This window comes from Lissotriton helveticus, chromosome 3_1, assembly GCF_964261635.1.
Source record: "Lissotriton helveticus chromosome 3_1, aLisHel1.1, whole genome shotgun sequence".
In the NCBI taxonomy this organism is placed as follows: domain Eukaryota; kingdom Metazoa; phylum Chordata; class Amphibia; order Caudata; family Salamandridae; genus Lissotriton; species Lissotriton helveticus.
In genome coordinates this window covers 36712141-36728813 of record NC_136061.1, presented here as the reverse complement: position 1 = coordinate 36728813, position 16673 = coordinate 36712141, and the positions used below count along the sequence as shown (strand labels likewise).

Genomic DNA, 16673 nt, shown 5'->3' with positions numbered 1-16673 from the left:
AAAACCCAGGTTTTTTTTAACTTGGATGTAGGTGTGGGTGCTGTACCAAAGTCTGATGTCAACCACTAAGAGGACCAAAGGGCTGGAATATTGCCGAATTGAATAATCCAGCTATTGACTGCACTCATACATTCATTGAATGTTTCGCCAACCCTTATTTCATTTTTGGCTTTTGAGACTATAATCGGAGTATCATTGGCATATGAAGCCAATGATTAACCAAATGATCTGATCAAAGCAGCAAGCGGAGAAATGAACAGATTAAATAAAGTTGGGGAGAGAGAAGATCCTTGAGGAACTCCACAAGTCAAACAGAAAGTTCCCAAATTAAAAGTCCCCAGTGACATCATTTGTTGGTGTCTTGGAAGAAAGGATTTGAGCAGCCCTAGCACTGAGTTGCCAATTCCAAGGTCCTGCAGACGGTCAACCAGTATATCATGGTTGACCGTGTCAAAGGCTTCCGAGAGATCAGGCAGGATCAGCACTGCATTGCCTCCTTTATCGAGCAATGATCTGATTTCCTCAGTGGCTGTGAGCAATGCAGATTCAGTGTCATCTAAGAGACGATTGTGCTCCAAAAAGAGGAGAGTTGCATATTCATGATTTTCTCCGCTAATTTGGCCAGAAGGGGAAGTCGTGCAATTGGACGATAATTAAGAGGATCTAGGGTGGGTTTCTTTAGAAAAGGAAGCACTGGTGCAGTTTCCAGCTAATAGGGAAAATGCAAGGTTTGAATATGGTGGAAAGGATAACTGCAAGGTGACGAGCTATAACTTCCGGTACCAGATCAACCACCCTAGGGGGGCATGGGTCACTAGGGGATCCTGCCTTGATCTTGGGAATGGGTTCAGCAATCTGAGGTGCTGGAGGAGAAAATAATTGCCTAAAGCTGATTGGCTTAGGGCTTGCATTTGAAAGAATGGTTAGTGAGCCATTAATGTTAAAGTTATTAAAAATATTTAGGACTTTCACCTGAAAGGTCCTGGAAGGAGAATTACAGAGCTCTGAAGAGGCAGTGGTTGTTTCAGCAACCCTTGGGATATTTTTATGGTTTTATGGTTTGAAAAAGGGTTTTAGCATTGTTAGCGGCAAGACTGACTTGAGCTGTATAGAATTTGGTTTTGGCCAGCAGGATGGACTCTTTATAGCTACTTAGACAAGCTTTATATTTCACTTGTTCCTCACTGCAATACTTGTAACGCAATTTGCGTTCTTATCTCGGCACTCTTGTTTTAGTGCTTTGAGCGAGTCTGTGAACCATGGCTCAGAGATCTTTCTGTACTTAGTTTTTGAATTCCTAGCAGGAGCCCCCACATTTAAGGATGAGAGAAGCCAGTTATGATAATCATTAGCCATCTGGTTGAGACTGGTCTCCATAGTGATCATTGATTGAGAGAGTAAGGCGTCGAAATCGGAGGCTTGGACTTTATTCCATGCCTGAGTCGTTTGACATTGTTTCTGAATTCTAAAGGGAGGGGGAGGTGTGGTGAGGTTTTAGGTCCCACATTACCGAAAAATGATCCGTCCAAATACATGGTAAAGTGGGAGTTAATATTAGAGTTATTAGTAAAAATTCCGTCCATTAAATGAACGACAGAATGCATAGGACCTCCCACAATCTGAACCAGCCCTAAGCCTGATTAAGTGTCTATTTGGTGTTCTGTATCGGTGTGGGATGGATTTTCCAAGTGGAAATTGAAGTTGCCCGAAATCGTAAGAACCGTAAGATCATTCTTACTAGGCCAATAACTCAAACTATCAATAACGGAAGACCTATTGCATTGCAAATGCTTATTCTATAACACCCATGGAGACATTTTTGTTTTTCCTAAATCCCAATTTCACTCTGCAGCCAAAATAGGTAGATTTTACCTAATTCGCATCGTAGCAAATGTTGTTGTCCAAACTTAATCCTGAGCTCGAACACATCTTTTATTCAACCATTTTTGGCAGCGGGTGCTCGCCCCATCAATACCTCGCCACACTGCCCTCACAACTAGATTATATCAGCCCAGCCCGGTGTATGTATTTCACTGTGTAGTAGCCAGCAGGAGCGCATGATGATGCGATGTAAAACACTGAAACAAATCCTTCTCCTTAGAAAAGGTGCAACTCGTTCAAAGGTTTGAGAACCACTCGGAGCAGGCTCACCCAGTCTTAGATGGAAGCAATTTATTTCTTCGTTTAATGAAAGTATCATTCAGATCACATTTTTTAAGTTGTACAAAATATTTGGCCAAATTTAGTGTTCTTCTGGTCTATTTACTGACCTAGAGCTAATTGGATAGGTGTCAGTACATAATGCCCCTTATGGCAAATTAGTTAAGAGGTTAACATTAAACATTAAAATAGTTACAGGTCATGCTAGTTACACCGTAACGAAAAAGAAGGGGGGACCAGGAGCCTATGGTTTAAACAGGTCCTACACTCGTGGTTCCACTAGAGCATATCACACAGGGAAGAGGAGCCAGGGGAGGTCGTAGCAAGTTGCCGCCACCGACTCGAGTGGAGCAACATCGTGCTCCACTGCACCCACGTCGGCCAGCTAGTCGCTGATACTCGGGTTACTATGAGCCCAGTACACGACTACTAGGGCCCCACGACAGGCTACCTTCAACCAATTAGGAACCTGTCCTTAGCTGTGCACCACACACCATTAGGTCCTGAAGAAGTGCCACCTGATTCCATTAGGAACACACAGGCACGAAACATGTCGACCTTTAACAAATGTTTGTCCACCGGGTGTATTACAACCCAATAGGACATCCACCACCTTTTTAACTAGACAGGTACTACCTAGATCATTAAATTTCTTGTTATAGGACCGTCCCTGACCTATTTTAAATCACCACCTCGTGCACACACCTTTCCCTGTCTCCATATACCCACGCACCCATACGGCTTCCCTTCAAAAGATCTCCGATAAAGAGCCCCGGAAACGGTGAGCCCGTCGAGCATTGCAGCGCCGGCCCGACGAGGCGCAAGGTCCAATGATGAAGCATGACACCTCTCGGGGTGTGTGAGGGCAACAAGACAAAAGTATTGTCTTTCCCAACCCTTGCCTTTCTCCCCTCCTCCCCCCTAGGAACTACACTCTTTTCGTGTGATAAGTTACACCGTAACGCCTTCAATAATTATATTGAAAGAAAAATACAAAATCTGAAATCACTAAAACAGGATTACAGTATTTTTGACTCCAATCCTGAAAGCTGTCAAACGCAAACAAAATGTAACAAGCCAGTGATGAATCTAAGCCAAATACTAATCATAACATACAAACTCATGCTTAGTTCTAACCCTAAGCCTAACCCCATGTTAACACAAATTCTACACTTAATGCTTACTTTAAAACTTTAGCCTAAGGCTAAACTTAAGTCTTAACGTAAGCTTGAGTTGGCCCCTAAAGCCGACCCCATGCTTAGCCATGAACATCTTTATAAGCTTGAGGCAAATCCGGGAACCAGCTTAGTCCTAAGGCTAATGCAAAACCTAAGCTTTATGCTCTCCCTAACAAGTAAGACTACACTTATACCTTATCCTAACCTTGAGCTGAGCTTAATACTAATCCAACGTCTACGTAAACTGAACTAATTAAACCTAAAAATACATCTAGCAGCTGCTCAAACTCTAACTCAAATATTCTCTCTAAACTCCATACCAAAGACTAATACTAGCCATTTATTTAAGCAATTTCGACAAAAGATTAAGATGTAACAAGGCCTCAACATAAAATACTACATTACTGTATTTCAACTTTACATTTTCGGTGACTTCGTTTTGTTTTCTTTTTGATGGCTGAAAATTGCATTAACTACAAAGGAAATATGTTTTCTCACCTTCTCACCTTAGGAGGAGAATAAAGTTTTCTCTATACACTTTAGGAAACAAAACCCACAATCCCATCCTAACTATTCATGTATCAGTCTTTCTTTTCTGTGGGAACTGAACAGGATAGTTACCTCTTGGGTGTCTGAATTTGCCACGATGCAGCCATAATTGAGGGATTGTTTCCGGTTGGCCTATGAGAAGGAAAACAAAATCAATAATATCTCAGTAAGAAATACATGATCTGTAGTGCAGAACTACTGATGCAGAATGATAAAGAAAGGTATAGGGCGAGAAGTGAAAGTTAAAGAAAAACAAGGGAAAGAAGGACATACAGGGAAACAGAAAGAGCATGAGATATCAGGAACACGTAATTAATAAATACATTATACTGCAGAAGAGATGTAAATAATAATGGAAGCAGTATATGGAAATATTTTAACACATATACAGGGCATGAGGAGAAGCATGAAAAAAAATAGGAAACAGAAGAAACGGGAATAATGAATAGAGTAATAAACAAATGAAAAAGGAAGGTTAAAACAGAAACAACAAGAGGGAAAACAGAAGTTAAGTGACAGACAAAAACAGACGTAGCAACAGCAGATTAAGGGGTGAGTGGGTGAATGTGTGCCTGTCTCTGGAGGTTTTGTCTCTATCGAGGTTACAGAAGAACAGCTTCAGCAACCTCCGCATGTCAGCTTGCATCCTCCACTGATGGATAGCCAACTGCGCAGACACCCTGGCTCCCCTGACGAAAGCCTCAGGTAAGCGACACCCCTAAGAAGCCAGCTGGTTCTCTCCCGCCCTTCATGAGTCCAGATACACCTTTAGATGGCTCAAGAAGAGACGGAGGAGCAGCAAGACCCCAGAAGACAACTCAGCCTTCAAAACAGCCGTCCCTCCACACCACCACCTCATTAGAGCAACAAAGAAAGCGGCCCTACAAGAAAGGATCAACACCAACAGACTCAATAGACCCAGCACATAGACAGCAGACATCCCACTCTCCCAAGACCTCTGCCTTGGCACCTTCTTCCACCGCAACATTAAGTATATAAACAACAGCTTTGACAGCCTCAATACACAGGACCCTTCCACCCCACCCGCAACCACAGCACCCAACGACAGCAGACCCTCCTCAGCTGGACTCCCCTCACCGCTGACGACACCATCAAGATCATGAAGAGCGTCCAATCCAGAGCACCCTATGACCCCTGCCCACACCACATTATCAACAGAGCCGATACCACCATCACCCCCAAACTCTGCCGCACCATCAACTGCTCTAGCAACTCTGCCGCCTTCCTGGAAAACTGGAAACACGCAGAGATCAACCCCCTTGCTGAAGAAACCCTATGCCGAACCGGATGGACCTCAAGAATTTCAGACCCATCTTTCTTCTCCCCTTTCCAGCCAAGGTCATTGAGAAGGCCATCAATGCCCAACTTTCCGCGTTCATCGAAGCAAACCACATCCCTCTCCCAATTCAGCTTCCGCAGCAACCATAGCACCAAGACGGCCCTCCTTGCCGCCAAAGACAACGCCTGCACCCTCCTCGACTGAGGCGAAACTGCAGCCCTCAACCTCCTGGACCTCTCAGCCACCTTTGATACCGTCTCCCACCGCACCCTATACGACCCCGGCATCCGCAACAAAGCCATGGAATGTATCTGCTCCTTCCTCGCCGGCTGAACACGAAGAGTCAGACTACCACCGTTCCACTCCGAACACACAGAGACCAGCAGCGGTGTGCCCCAGGGCTCCTCCCTAAGCCCCTCTCTCTTCAACATCTACATGGCCCGTTCGCAGCTATCGTCAGGAACCACAGACCCAACATCATCTCCTACGCCGACAACATCCAGCTGATTCTCTCCCTCACCAACGAACCCGCAATAGCCATGACCAACTTCCACAACGGGATGAAGGCTGTACCCACCTGGATAAAGAACAGCTGCCTCATCGTGAGCTCCATACCCTCCGCCTGGGAAGACTCCTGGTGGCCACCTGCATTTGGAACCCCCATAGACCACACACGAAACCTAGGCATCATCCTGTACTCCTCCCTCACCATGAGCCGCCAGATCAATGCTATCTCATCATCCTACTTCCACACACTACATCTGCTCTGAAAGAGCTTCAAGTGGATCCCCACCAAGTGAAGATGGTCACCCACACACTCATCAGCAGCAGAATCGACTACGGCAATGCACTCTACATCGGCATCACCAAGAAACTCCTCAAGAAGCTGCAGAATATTCAGAACGCCTCCGCCAGACTCATCCTCAACATCCCTCGCCGCAGCCACATCATCGGCCACCTGAGAGACCTCCACTGGCTCCCAGTCACAAAAGAGTCACCTTCAAGCCCCTCACACACGCCTACAAAGCCCTACACGACGCGAGACCTGCATAACCCAAACCACCACCTCGCATCACCAGAGACCTTCGCTCTGCCCAACACTGAAACAAATCCTTCTTCTTAGAAAAGGTGCAACTCATTCAGAAGTTTGAGAACCACTCGGAGCAGGCTCACCCAGTCTTACATGGAAGCAATTAAAAATATTTCTTAGATTAATGAAAGTATCATTCAGATCACATTTTTTAAGTTGTACAAAATATTTGGCCAATTTAGTGTTCTTCTGGTCTATTTCCTGACTTAGAGCTCATTTGATAGGTGCCAGTACGTAATGCCCCTTATGGCAAATTAGTTAAGCTATGCCCCAAGTATCTGCAAGACCAGAGCCGGAAGAAGATCCTTCTTGTACCTCGCAGCAAAGACCTGGAGCACCTTGTCTCTCCACCTCAAGCAGTCACCATCACTGTCTCAATTCAGGAAGACGGAGCTCCACAAACGCCGGCGGGACTCGGTATTGGTGACGGGACTTTGGGCAGTCACCCTGTGGGCACGTGATCAACTGACGCGTGTGCTACTATGAGATGGTTGCAGGTATGAGCAATCTTCGCAACCAGCTGGTTTGATGTGATTCTTGCACAAAGTAATAACTTGGATCCCTTACAGCCCTGAAGAAGCTGCACAAATTATTTCCAACAAAACATGTTGGCTTTTAGAAATTGAATATGGTTTGATTGAAACCACTTTTAATTGGGACAGCCTACAGCGCTTAATAAAGTTACGTCACACTGGTAAGCTGTATCGTTTTTTAATGGTGGGAATTATATCTTTATTCTCACGGGGTCCAGTGGGCACTTGTAGTGACATTATGCACTGACAGTTCATTCACATTTAGGTTTCACTGTCTTCTTCCTTTTCTTCAGGTTTTTGAGATTTTCACGATAGAACACACACTTTTCAAGTAACCGATGATAAGTGGGTCTGCTAGTGAGTACCAACCAGCAATTCCCTTGGTGTTACGACCGTGACGTGTTTTCTCTCCTCTCTCACACTTTTTATGTTTGGGTTGGAGTGGTCCTATGATGTTGTACTGACATTTCTATTGTAAATTGGAACACCATGACACTTTGATTAGCGATAGGGACCGCTTTTGTGAGTGAGTATGAAAAATATGGGTAACCCCTCTAGTGTCGAGTTTTTAGTAATAGGTGTTTAAATCTAGTCAGGCCTCCTGTTGTTTACAGTGTGTTGAGTTGGGGGCGGCCTGGCTTTTTCTCCCCCTGTTGCTCCAGTTGTGTTGATCAATTCAGGAAGGACCTCAGGACCTGACTCTTCAACTGAACCACAGTGTCTGCGACATATTTTGGCATGCCCCTTCCTAGTGCCTTGAAACACTTATGAGTGAGTAGTTGTGTTTTACAAGCCACCTGATTGATTTATCTTTTGAAATCCATTCACATCTAGTATCAGTCTATTGTGAGTATTGAAAAAAACAATCAAACAGTTGTATGTCTGGTCCTCTAATAAGTGACATTATTTGTATTATTTAATGTATTAATTAACTGAACAATTGCAGATATAAATCAAACAGTTTTTTTTGTTTAACCTTTATTTGCATTATTAACAAAGTTGAAGCAGCCATTCAATTACAGGTGCTTAAAGAATACGGCAGTATACGGCAGAGCATAAATTGATAATCCAGCAGGTGCAATATAAGGGCGTTCAATTCACAGTTGACTAGGAGACACGTCACCCACCCACAGCATCTCATTCCACCTCCCCCGTAGGCGTGCTCTTGCTGGCGTCAGAGTCATGCGGCTCACTCTCATTAAGTTCGGGGTTCAGAAATACAACATACAAATCCCTCCATTATCTAAGGTCATCTTCCAGTTTGTCATCCCTTCTGCTTAATTTCATATGGGCCTCTTCCGCTAGCATTCATTCACGCATGTCCCGGTATCAGGCGTCCACATGGGGGGTGCATTGTCTCATCCATGTTATAGCGACTCGGTGGTTCGCCAGCACCAAGATCAGCTGCAATCGTTTGTAAGCTATCTTGCGCCCCTGAGGCTCTCTACTGTGTCCCAATAAGCAATGCAGTGGTGAACCCTCAACCTGAAAGCCCATGCCCCTCTGCACATCTTTCACATCCTGGGTCCAAAACTGGCTCACCCCACAGCACCTCCATGGTTCATGTAGGAAATCAGCCCCAGCCTCTCCACAACGTGGGCAAGCATCCAAAAGTAAAAGGGTAACATGCTGAAGTTTCACTCGCGTCATATATATACGATGTAGAAAATTATAATGCACCAATTTAAAAGGTGCATTACAGGATACTGTATGTGTAAGCGCGCTTATGGTTGTCCACGTCCTGTCATCTAAAGGTGCGTCTAAGTCTGCGTCCCACGCTGACCTTGGGGGAGAACTAGTCACATCCTGCCTCACTGCAATATATGATAGAGAAATCAATATACGCCCAGAGACGCAGGTTAGTAATATATTTAAAGCATGTGGAGATACCGGGGTATTGAGGTCAAGTCACTTTAAATATTTCTGTCAGACCAGTGTAGTGCAGATAGTGTCCCAGCGCAAAGTCCAGAGTTCGGCCATTACTTCGCAGCCCCCATCCCTCCACGCCTAGAATGACATGTGGGTCATCAATTTCAGCACTGGTGCCAGTAACCAGATGGGGAGCTGCCGATGAAACAGGGGAGTTTCAGAATTGATTTTATGTATGCTTGCCGGATACCCGCAGTATGATGTACTTTGTAAGGCATGTCATCCAAGACCCCTGCACCCTCCATCAGTACCACCGGGAGTTTGTCCGCAAGGACACGTTCCGCCAGCAATCTCTTCTCACAGTTATCGCCATCGTCGAGCCATGGGGTGGCGTGCTGTAAGTGCGCCACATAGTTATATAGGTCTAGTCCCCCTCCATAAAACTACACTGTTGATAACTTTAGACACATATAAAGTGAACCGAATAACAGCCCTAAAAAGCCAGTCCCTAGCTTTCAATAGAAATACCAATATCAATGAACAAGTTAGTTACCTTCGGTAGCGCTCTTTCTGGCTGAGACTATCTAGCTGCAGATTCCTCAGCACTACCACTGCGCATCAGTAGGTGGCACCTTGCTGCACCTCATTGACACCGTTCCGCTGCAGAAATGGCTTGTGAAGCCTATAAAGGTGACACCGTAGCATGCTGATGTCAGTAGCTTTCGAGACTGTCCGAGTCCCCCAGACGCAGATCCTCAAAAGCTAACTGGTGAGACCAGTGTGCAGATTCATAGATTTGGGACGTTTAAATAGATCGAGTCCAACTACAGAACAGGGAGGATGGGAAGGTTGTTACGGAACCTGGGACTACAGTCTCTACCAGAAAAATCATTAAGAAAGGTAACTTGTTCTGTTAGACATTCTAGCCACGGATTCCTCCCCTTCTGAATAGTTACAAAAGTAGTATCCATATGGAGGTGGGTCCATACATGGACCCAAATCAGAAAGTCCTGCAGAACAGAGCGGGCAAAACTGAACTCCCAGCAAACCTGACTGTCTAATCAATAGTGCCTTGTCAACACATGGTGGGACACCCATGTCGTCCACTTGTACATATACAGGACAGGGACTCTGCATACCATCTCAGTGGTAGAAGCGTTGGCCCTGGTAGACTGTACACGCAGTCCTTCCAAAAGCTGCTTTTTAGCTATTGCGTAGTAGATCTTAATGTAGAGCACGATCCAGCGGGAGAAGGTTCTCTTCTTCAAAGCCTTGCCTTTCTCGCCCCAGAGAGTGCCCAAAATGCTGATCGTCTACCTGGTGTTTTTGGTAAGATCGGTCAAAAAGCTCAGAGCTCTATTGGGGTTCAAGCGATGGAGTCTCTCCTCCATTTTAGAAGGGTGAGGTGGAGAATTAAACTTCAGCAAGGTGATGTTCTGACGGACGTGAAACAAGGCATAGTTTTTTGGCAAGACAGATGCCCATATCCGCAAAACCAGCTTGTCTCAAAAGAATGTGGTGTATGGCGGGATCACGCAGAGAGATTGAAGCTCACCCACACGCAGTGCTGATGGTATGAACAGGAACAGTCTTGAAGATAAGAAGTCATATGGAGCAGCTGTGAAGCGTCTCGAAGAGAGTGCACATCAGAAACGTACGGACCAAGTTGAAGTCTCACTGTGGCATGATAAAGGAAGAGGAAAGAATGAACTGTTGTAAACCTTTCAAAAAGTGCATACCAACTGGAGACTAAAATAAAGAGGGCTGAGCCACAAAAAAAGAAGAAAGAATGAAAGGTACCTTTACTTGTGTCAAGAGCAAAGCCTGGCTAGTAATGTAACAAATAACAACACAACCGATTACTTTGCAGGGGATCTATCTACGGAGAACTGCAGCAAGCCACAAATTTGCCCCAGCGACAAGTGTACACAGTCAAGGGACGCCAGCCTGCCAAGATGACATTAACCCCCTCCGAAGGAAGGCGAGGGTGTTCAGCTGTTGCTGCTCAATCTACAAGAATAAGGATGGAGATTGCGAAGCCCAGAGTGCAGAACCCTGCCCTAATGCAGCAACAGCAGGTCCACCCGGAGGAACAGCCTGATCAGAGGACAAGTGCTCAAACCCAGGAGTTTTGGATACCATTTTCTCCATGCCCAATCCAGGTCTACTAGAATTACTTGGGCCCATTCAGTCCTTCAGAAATCAAGACAGGAGTGGTATATGCAGAAGGGTATACAAGAGTCCTGAGTTCCATTCGAGGCAGAACGCGTCTCAGAGAGATCGACATCTTGTAAACTCCAACGCACAGAAGTGCTAACATTGCATGTTCTTGGAGGTGAACAGATGGAACCACGGTTCCACCGATTCGTAGAAGAGACACTGCGCATCCTCTGGGTGTTACTGCTACTTGTGATCTTCTAGGCACCGACAACTGAGCTAGTCTGCCTTGGCATTTAATGATCCTTGGTAGTTCGGCCATTTACTGAGGTTCGGGCCTCCTGACATGGGGTTCATCACAGTACCCTGCCCTTCTTGGGGCAATTCCAAATGGCATTGGTGCTATCGATAAGCATGTATACCAGCCTCCCTTTGATGGATGGAAGGAAGGCTTTCAATGGTAAGTGGATGGCTCTGAGCTCCAGAAAGCGGATATGGAGCCGGGACTTAGCCGAGGATCAGAAGCCTCTGATCTCCACCTATCCTAGATAGCCACCCCGACCCAGAAGCGATGCATCAGTCACCATTGTCAGCTCTGGGTGGGGAAAGAGAGAGGGGACTGCCACAGACCCAATCGTGGTCCAGAAACCACCACTGTTGAACCAGCACCAACTCTGCATCACTGAGGATAATTGGGGCCTAGTCTTCTGGCGTCAATTGAGCAGACATCAGTGTCAACGTACTGGGAACAAGCATGAAACATGGCGATGGAGAAAAAGTCAAGACTGGAGCCAAGGTGGCCCAGTAGGGGGGCTGGGAGTTGCCCCGGAGGGAGGCAAGAGTGATCCTACTGGTGGTAATCCAGATGCAGAACTTCTCGTTCGGTGGGGCTCGCAAGTGCACCAGAAGGAGTCAGCAAGGACCTAAGGAGTTGGGGCATGGCCTCGCAGAATGCTTTGCTCCTTTTAGGAGTAGAAGGCGGCCCTGGAAACTCGGGCTGTGCCTGAACAAGTTGTGGGTTCAGCTCCGAAGTCAAATGACTTCGGGAGCGAGATCAAGAATTCTCAGCGGAGTGAGAGTAGCGAGAGAGGGCAGAGTCCCGCTTAGATTTCTTGTGTTTTTCTTTGACTTACCCAAAGACTTCTTGATTGTGAACGGAGCCGAACCTTCAACTTGGATCGGTCTTGTTGCAGATTGATTGATTGACTCTTCTGGCGCTTGGCAATGTACAGTTTCACCTCGTGGTCTCATACAGCCTTCAGGTTCATTGACGCACACCACAGCAGGCCTTAGATTTGTGGCTCGACCCCAGGCACGAAGGGGAAATCTGAAGAGAATCTTGCAACAGGGTTAAAAAACTATCGTTTTGGGAGGTGATGCCCCTTTCACACTGTAAAGCAATTTTTTCATTGAGGTAAGGGTCTCAAAGGGACAAAAGGTAGCTCTAGAATATCGAAAGGTGAGGAATCTGTGGCTAGAAGTCCCTTTCTGAAACACAGATATATGATCGTTCATGCAATTTCACGAGAATTCAGTACAATTTTAAATTGGCAATAGCTTTTCAAGGTATGTTTAACATTAAAAAAGGATGACATGGAAAACACCGATTCTGGAAGTAATTCATAAGGTAGCATTACAGCCAAGCTACCCATTAAGGCATTTGAGAATGGTAGGTTTACAGTCAATGGCTGAGCACTACGCCATCACCGGCTCGTTAAGCTGGAACATATGACTGATATCACTGGGAGATAGTCCACGTATTGATTTGCAGATGAAACAAGTCAGCTCTCACTTTGATTTTGGCGTCAACCGGCTCTCAGCACTTCACCAAGACACTGTAGACATTTAACAATGTGTGTGGCTCTATCTGAACTACTTGCAACTTATAGTGTAGGCGAAAAAGCACCAACGCTTGAATTGAAGGTTAAAGCTTTGCCACCCCAAGTAATGGGCCAGGTGTGGATACGTAAAAAAGGTGGAAATATGCAGCTTTTGCTACTCCTTAAGCCAGCTGTTCAAAAGAAGTTGATATCAAAAACAGCCAGCAGATTTCTTATGAGTTCACTATTTGGAGCGTTCTCCCCACTCCAACCCCCAAAAAGAAGCAGACCAATGAAAATGCAAGTTTCTAGTCTCATTGCCCTCCCGTAGGAATATCACAGTCTCCCAAGCATCTTAGTAACCAGCCTGCAAGAATTCAAAGATAGAGTTAATGTCACATATTTCCTAATGTAAATCCAGCCAGATATGACAGCTTTGGCATACACTTGCTATGTTAGAGCATGGCAGAAATAATTTAAAAAATGGAAGTTAAATTAAAGGGCCGACAGAGCAGAGCAATCACTGCCCCAGTTGGATCTGTTTGATGGTGAGAGTCAAAAATGAGCAGTTCTACTCAACATGCGCTCCCAGATCTTGAATCCAATGGGAAAGCTGTCGCAAAACGTCCATGGTATCAAAAGCACCAGAGAGTTCTAAAAGGATCAAAGCCGTACGCTGAACCTTGGGATCCACTTCTAGCACTTGTCCTCAGATGCCTCGGACAGCTCTCTAAGCAGACTGATAACCTGAGAAGAAGATTACTTTGCGGATAGTTCTGAAGCTCGGTGGCAACTCTTGATGGTGATGGGTCCATTGTCTGGAATCCAAAATGGCCTTCTGTATTGAGAAGGATTACTACCACCTGCTCCAAAGCATCTGGATAGAGCCCCTTGTGTATTTATGTACCGACCAACCCACATATGTTTTCAGAAAGAACAGTGTGATTCTCTTTAATAAGAGGTCAAGGAACTATATCCGCCCCGCATCCCACAGGGCACAAGCAACTTTAATAATAATAACTTGTTTTGCTTTTCAGGTGCGGAGAACCAGTGACTTGAGACTGGTTGAGTGCCGTGTAAAACAGTGTTCGTTCTAACTCGGATATAGAGTCTCGCAGTACTAGGTCCATCAGCGAGGTTGCAAACTGTTTTCTAGAAGATGCAGCAGTAATTTAGGTGCACTGTATTATTTTATGTTGTCCTCTAGACTCTGTGCCCCTCTCGAGGGTGCTTGCTAAATTTCCACGGCTGCTGAATTTCTACTTTGGGGTTCATTTCTCATTTTCCCATAGCCTCAGAGGGAAGCAGCCTTCCCAGCAACTTCTTCCAACTCACAATTGTTGTTGATGACTCCAGAGATCCCATCAGCAGATTCTGTCAGGCAAACACATATAGCTCTGCCAGCTCTCCGCCATTGTTAAAATCGCTGATTAATTAAGTGTTGTGGATCAGTGAGCTATAACTGACAGGTTTCAGTTGTTTTAGTCTTAAATACAGAATAACTCAGTTTCTTTGGACCCCTCTTTTGCTGCTAATGTGTGCACGTATGTATAGGAGGATTTGGGCCATGTGTAATATTGCTCATGCAGCTTCAGAACATCAGACATATTTGAAAATAATGGAAAACCTGCTAGATAGCCAGTACCAAAACAAAGGTGGGAGGGCCCATAATGCAAGCAATTAAAGGGTAGTGAAAGACAGCAATAACTGTAGCACAGTGGGCCCTCGCATGCCTGCATTTTGTTGTAACTGCACCTTCTGCGCTAATGATAGTTATAGCCATGCACACAGCCGAAACAGAATGCAGATGGAGGTGGCTAACAGATGCAAGGGATGAGTGCATGCACTATGGGATTGAGCTTTTAGCTTTTTTTAAATTATTTTAAAGCAAAAAAGTGATTAAATTCCTGGTGTTCGTTGCTAAGGGTGTTAGAGAGCATGGTTTCATGCATGGGTCAGGCCTTCAAACATAGATTAATCAAATTAGGAACTTGGATGATCTCCGGCATTTGACGAGGGAGCATTTGCAGACTTTGTGATGGAGTATTCATTCTTTATTTTATTGTGTCGCCATTTCAGAACCTGGTGAGCTGTTGAGATCTTTACAACGGTCCAGCTTTGAAGTCAGAGATATTGCATAGCCACATTACCTACGCCCCATCCTCGCTAGGCGCAGGCCATCCTAACAACAAATAGAATGGAAGATGTATGAATCCTAACCCACAGAATGTAATCTATTTAAGTGTGGGCAGCATCTCACACAATCAAAGTTTGCTTGTCAGCCTAGTTTAAGAAAGCCTGCACTACCAGACCGTCAACTACCAACACCAGAAGAAAGCAGACGCCTATCAGGTGGATCACTGCATAGGATTCAGTGAAGAGTTGTGAACGCAACAGTACACTACTCTCCTGTGGAAGGGAGAAGAGCCACACATGAGCAATGCTCAAAGCAGCGCAAACAGGACTGTTTTTTTTTTTTTTTAAGGTTTCTCATGCAGAGCACCTTCTGCTGATGCAGCACCTGCTCCATGATGAATGAAGCACACGCATGAGGAGCTCTACACGTGTATGCAATCTCAAGTCCTCATAGTGAGCGAATACGGCTCAGGTACCCACAGCGTGCCTTGAAATGCTCATGCAGACAGCGATCTGTATAAGTCTTAGGCTCCTGAGGGAAGTCTTGGTAATCGGCCTAGACTACTCCTTGGACCAATATCCACCTAAGATGAGTAGATGATTTGTTCTTTCATCATTCCACTGTATAACATTTGTGTTGACAAACAAACAGCACATCAATGACCTCTTACCCAATCATACTGCATACAGTGTTCCGTCCATCCTCTGCCCTAGCATGATACACACTGGTCACCCCAGTGTTTGAATGACCCTTGACCCAGTCTCACCCATCACCTCAGAATTTCACCCATTCTTTACCACGGTGTCTTGCCCACCTGTGGAGGATGCAGACTTTGTTCTTCCGTGCTCCAAGACTCACATCCCAACGTTAATCCACTCGCACTCCTTTACTCAACCTTCCATGTCTATAATATTAATAATAATAATCTGAGCTTATACAGTGCCTGGTTACACTAGCCAGTGTGTCCCCGCGCTCGTCATTGGCCCCAAACCTACCCAACTATAAAAGCCTACCATTCCGCCCCGAGTGGACCTAACCCCTATCCATTCTTACTGTATTAACAGCCCCGCCAATTGTCACTGACACATCACCTGCTTTACAAACTGTGCTTACCGTAGTTCCCAACATGACAAAGCTGTGAGTGTCTCCGCGACTCTTCTGAAAATTCAGCATTTCCAACAGGGGGAATTCTGAGCAGACATCTGCATTCAGTACGAAGAAGGAATCCGGGTTGCCAGAGAGGATCTGATCACGGAAGTGATAAATGCCACCGCCCGTTCCTAGAGCTGAGTATTCTTGTAGGTACCTAAAGGAGGAATCACAGTGAGTAGCCACACAGGTGGATAAGCAGCAGGCAATATACTCGGGGGATAGAGACACGTACTCAGAGACACCGAAAACAAATTAAATATACCCATCAGAGAAAGTTCTTCGTGCGATATCGCAAACCCTACACATCTCTTTATTACCCGAACCGAGGAGATGCCTCCTTAACATATGGGAACCAAATGATCTGACGAGATATGGTCAAATTTGGGCGACACTGGTCTTCATGGTTCCAAAACGTAACATAGCGCAAAAATGGGGAGCCGCTGACCGTCCACTACTGGAGTCTTTTTGTGGGAACATGGATGTCACCATGATTACGGAGAGGACAGTCTATGTAAACAGGAATTGCCCTGGGAAATGGACAAAGGGCGGCCTGGAACACATATAGAGGGGACATATGTGAGCCTTTTGCTGACGTAGATCATGATGACTCTGATGATGCTGAAGCCGGGGATGATTAATTGGGTGGAGATAGGAATGTTGTATCTCCGATTATTATTGCATACCAGACCTGAGAATGCGCAGTGGTACAGTCATTGCTGGATTTGCTA

The 16673-nt window shown here is 45.5% G+C and overlaps 1 protein-coding gene across 1 annotated transcript in view; it reads right to left on the bottom strand.

The window, feature by feature from the left end:
- The window catches only part of GMPPA (GDP-mannose pyrophosphorylase A), a 99189-nt gene that overhangs the window by 52962 nt on the left and 29554 nt on the right, over window positions 1-16673 (bottom strand). The window contains exons 5-6 of the mRNA XM_078679191.1: window positions 15907-16099; window positions 3960-4019 (exon numbers count right to left, since the gene is read on the bottom strand). Coding sequence (XP_078535317.1) covers window positions 3960-4019; window positions 15907-16099 — 253 coding nt within the window. The remainder of the gene's footprint in view (window positions 1-3959; window positions 4020-15906; window positions 16100-16673) is intronic.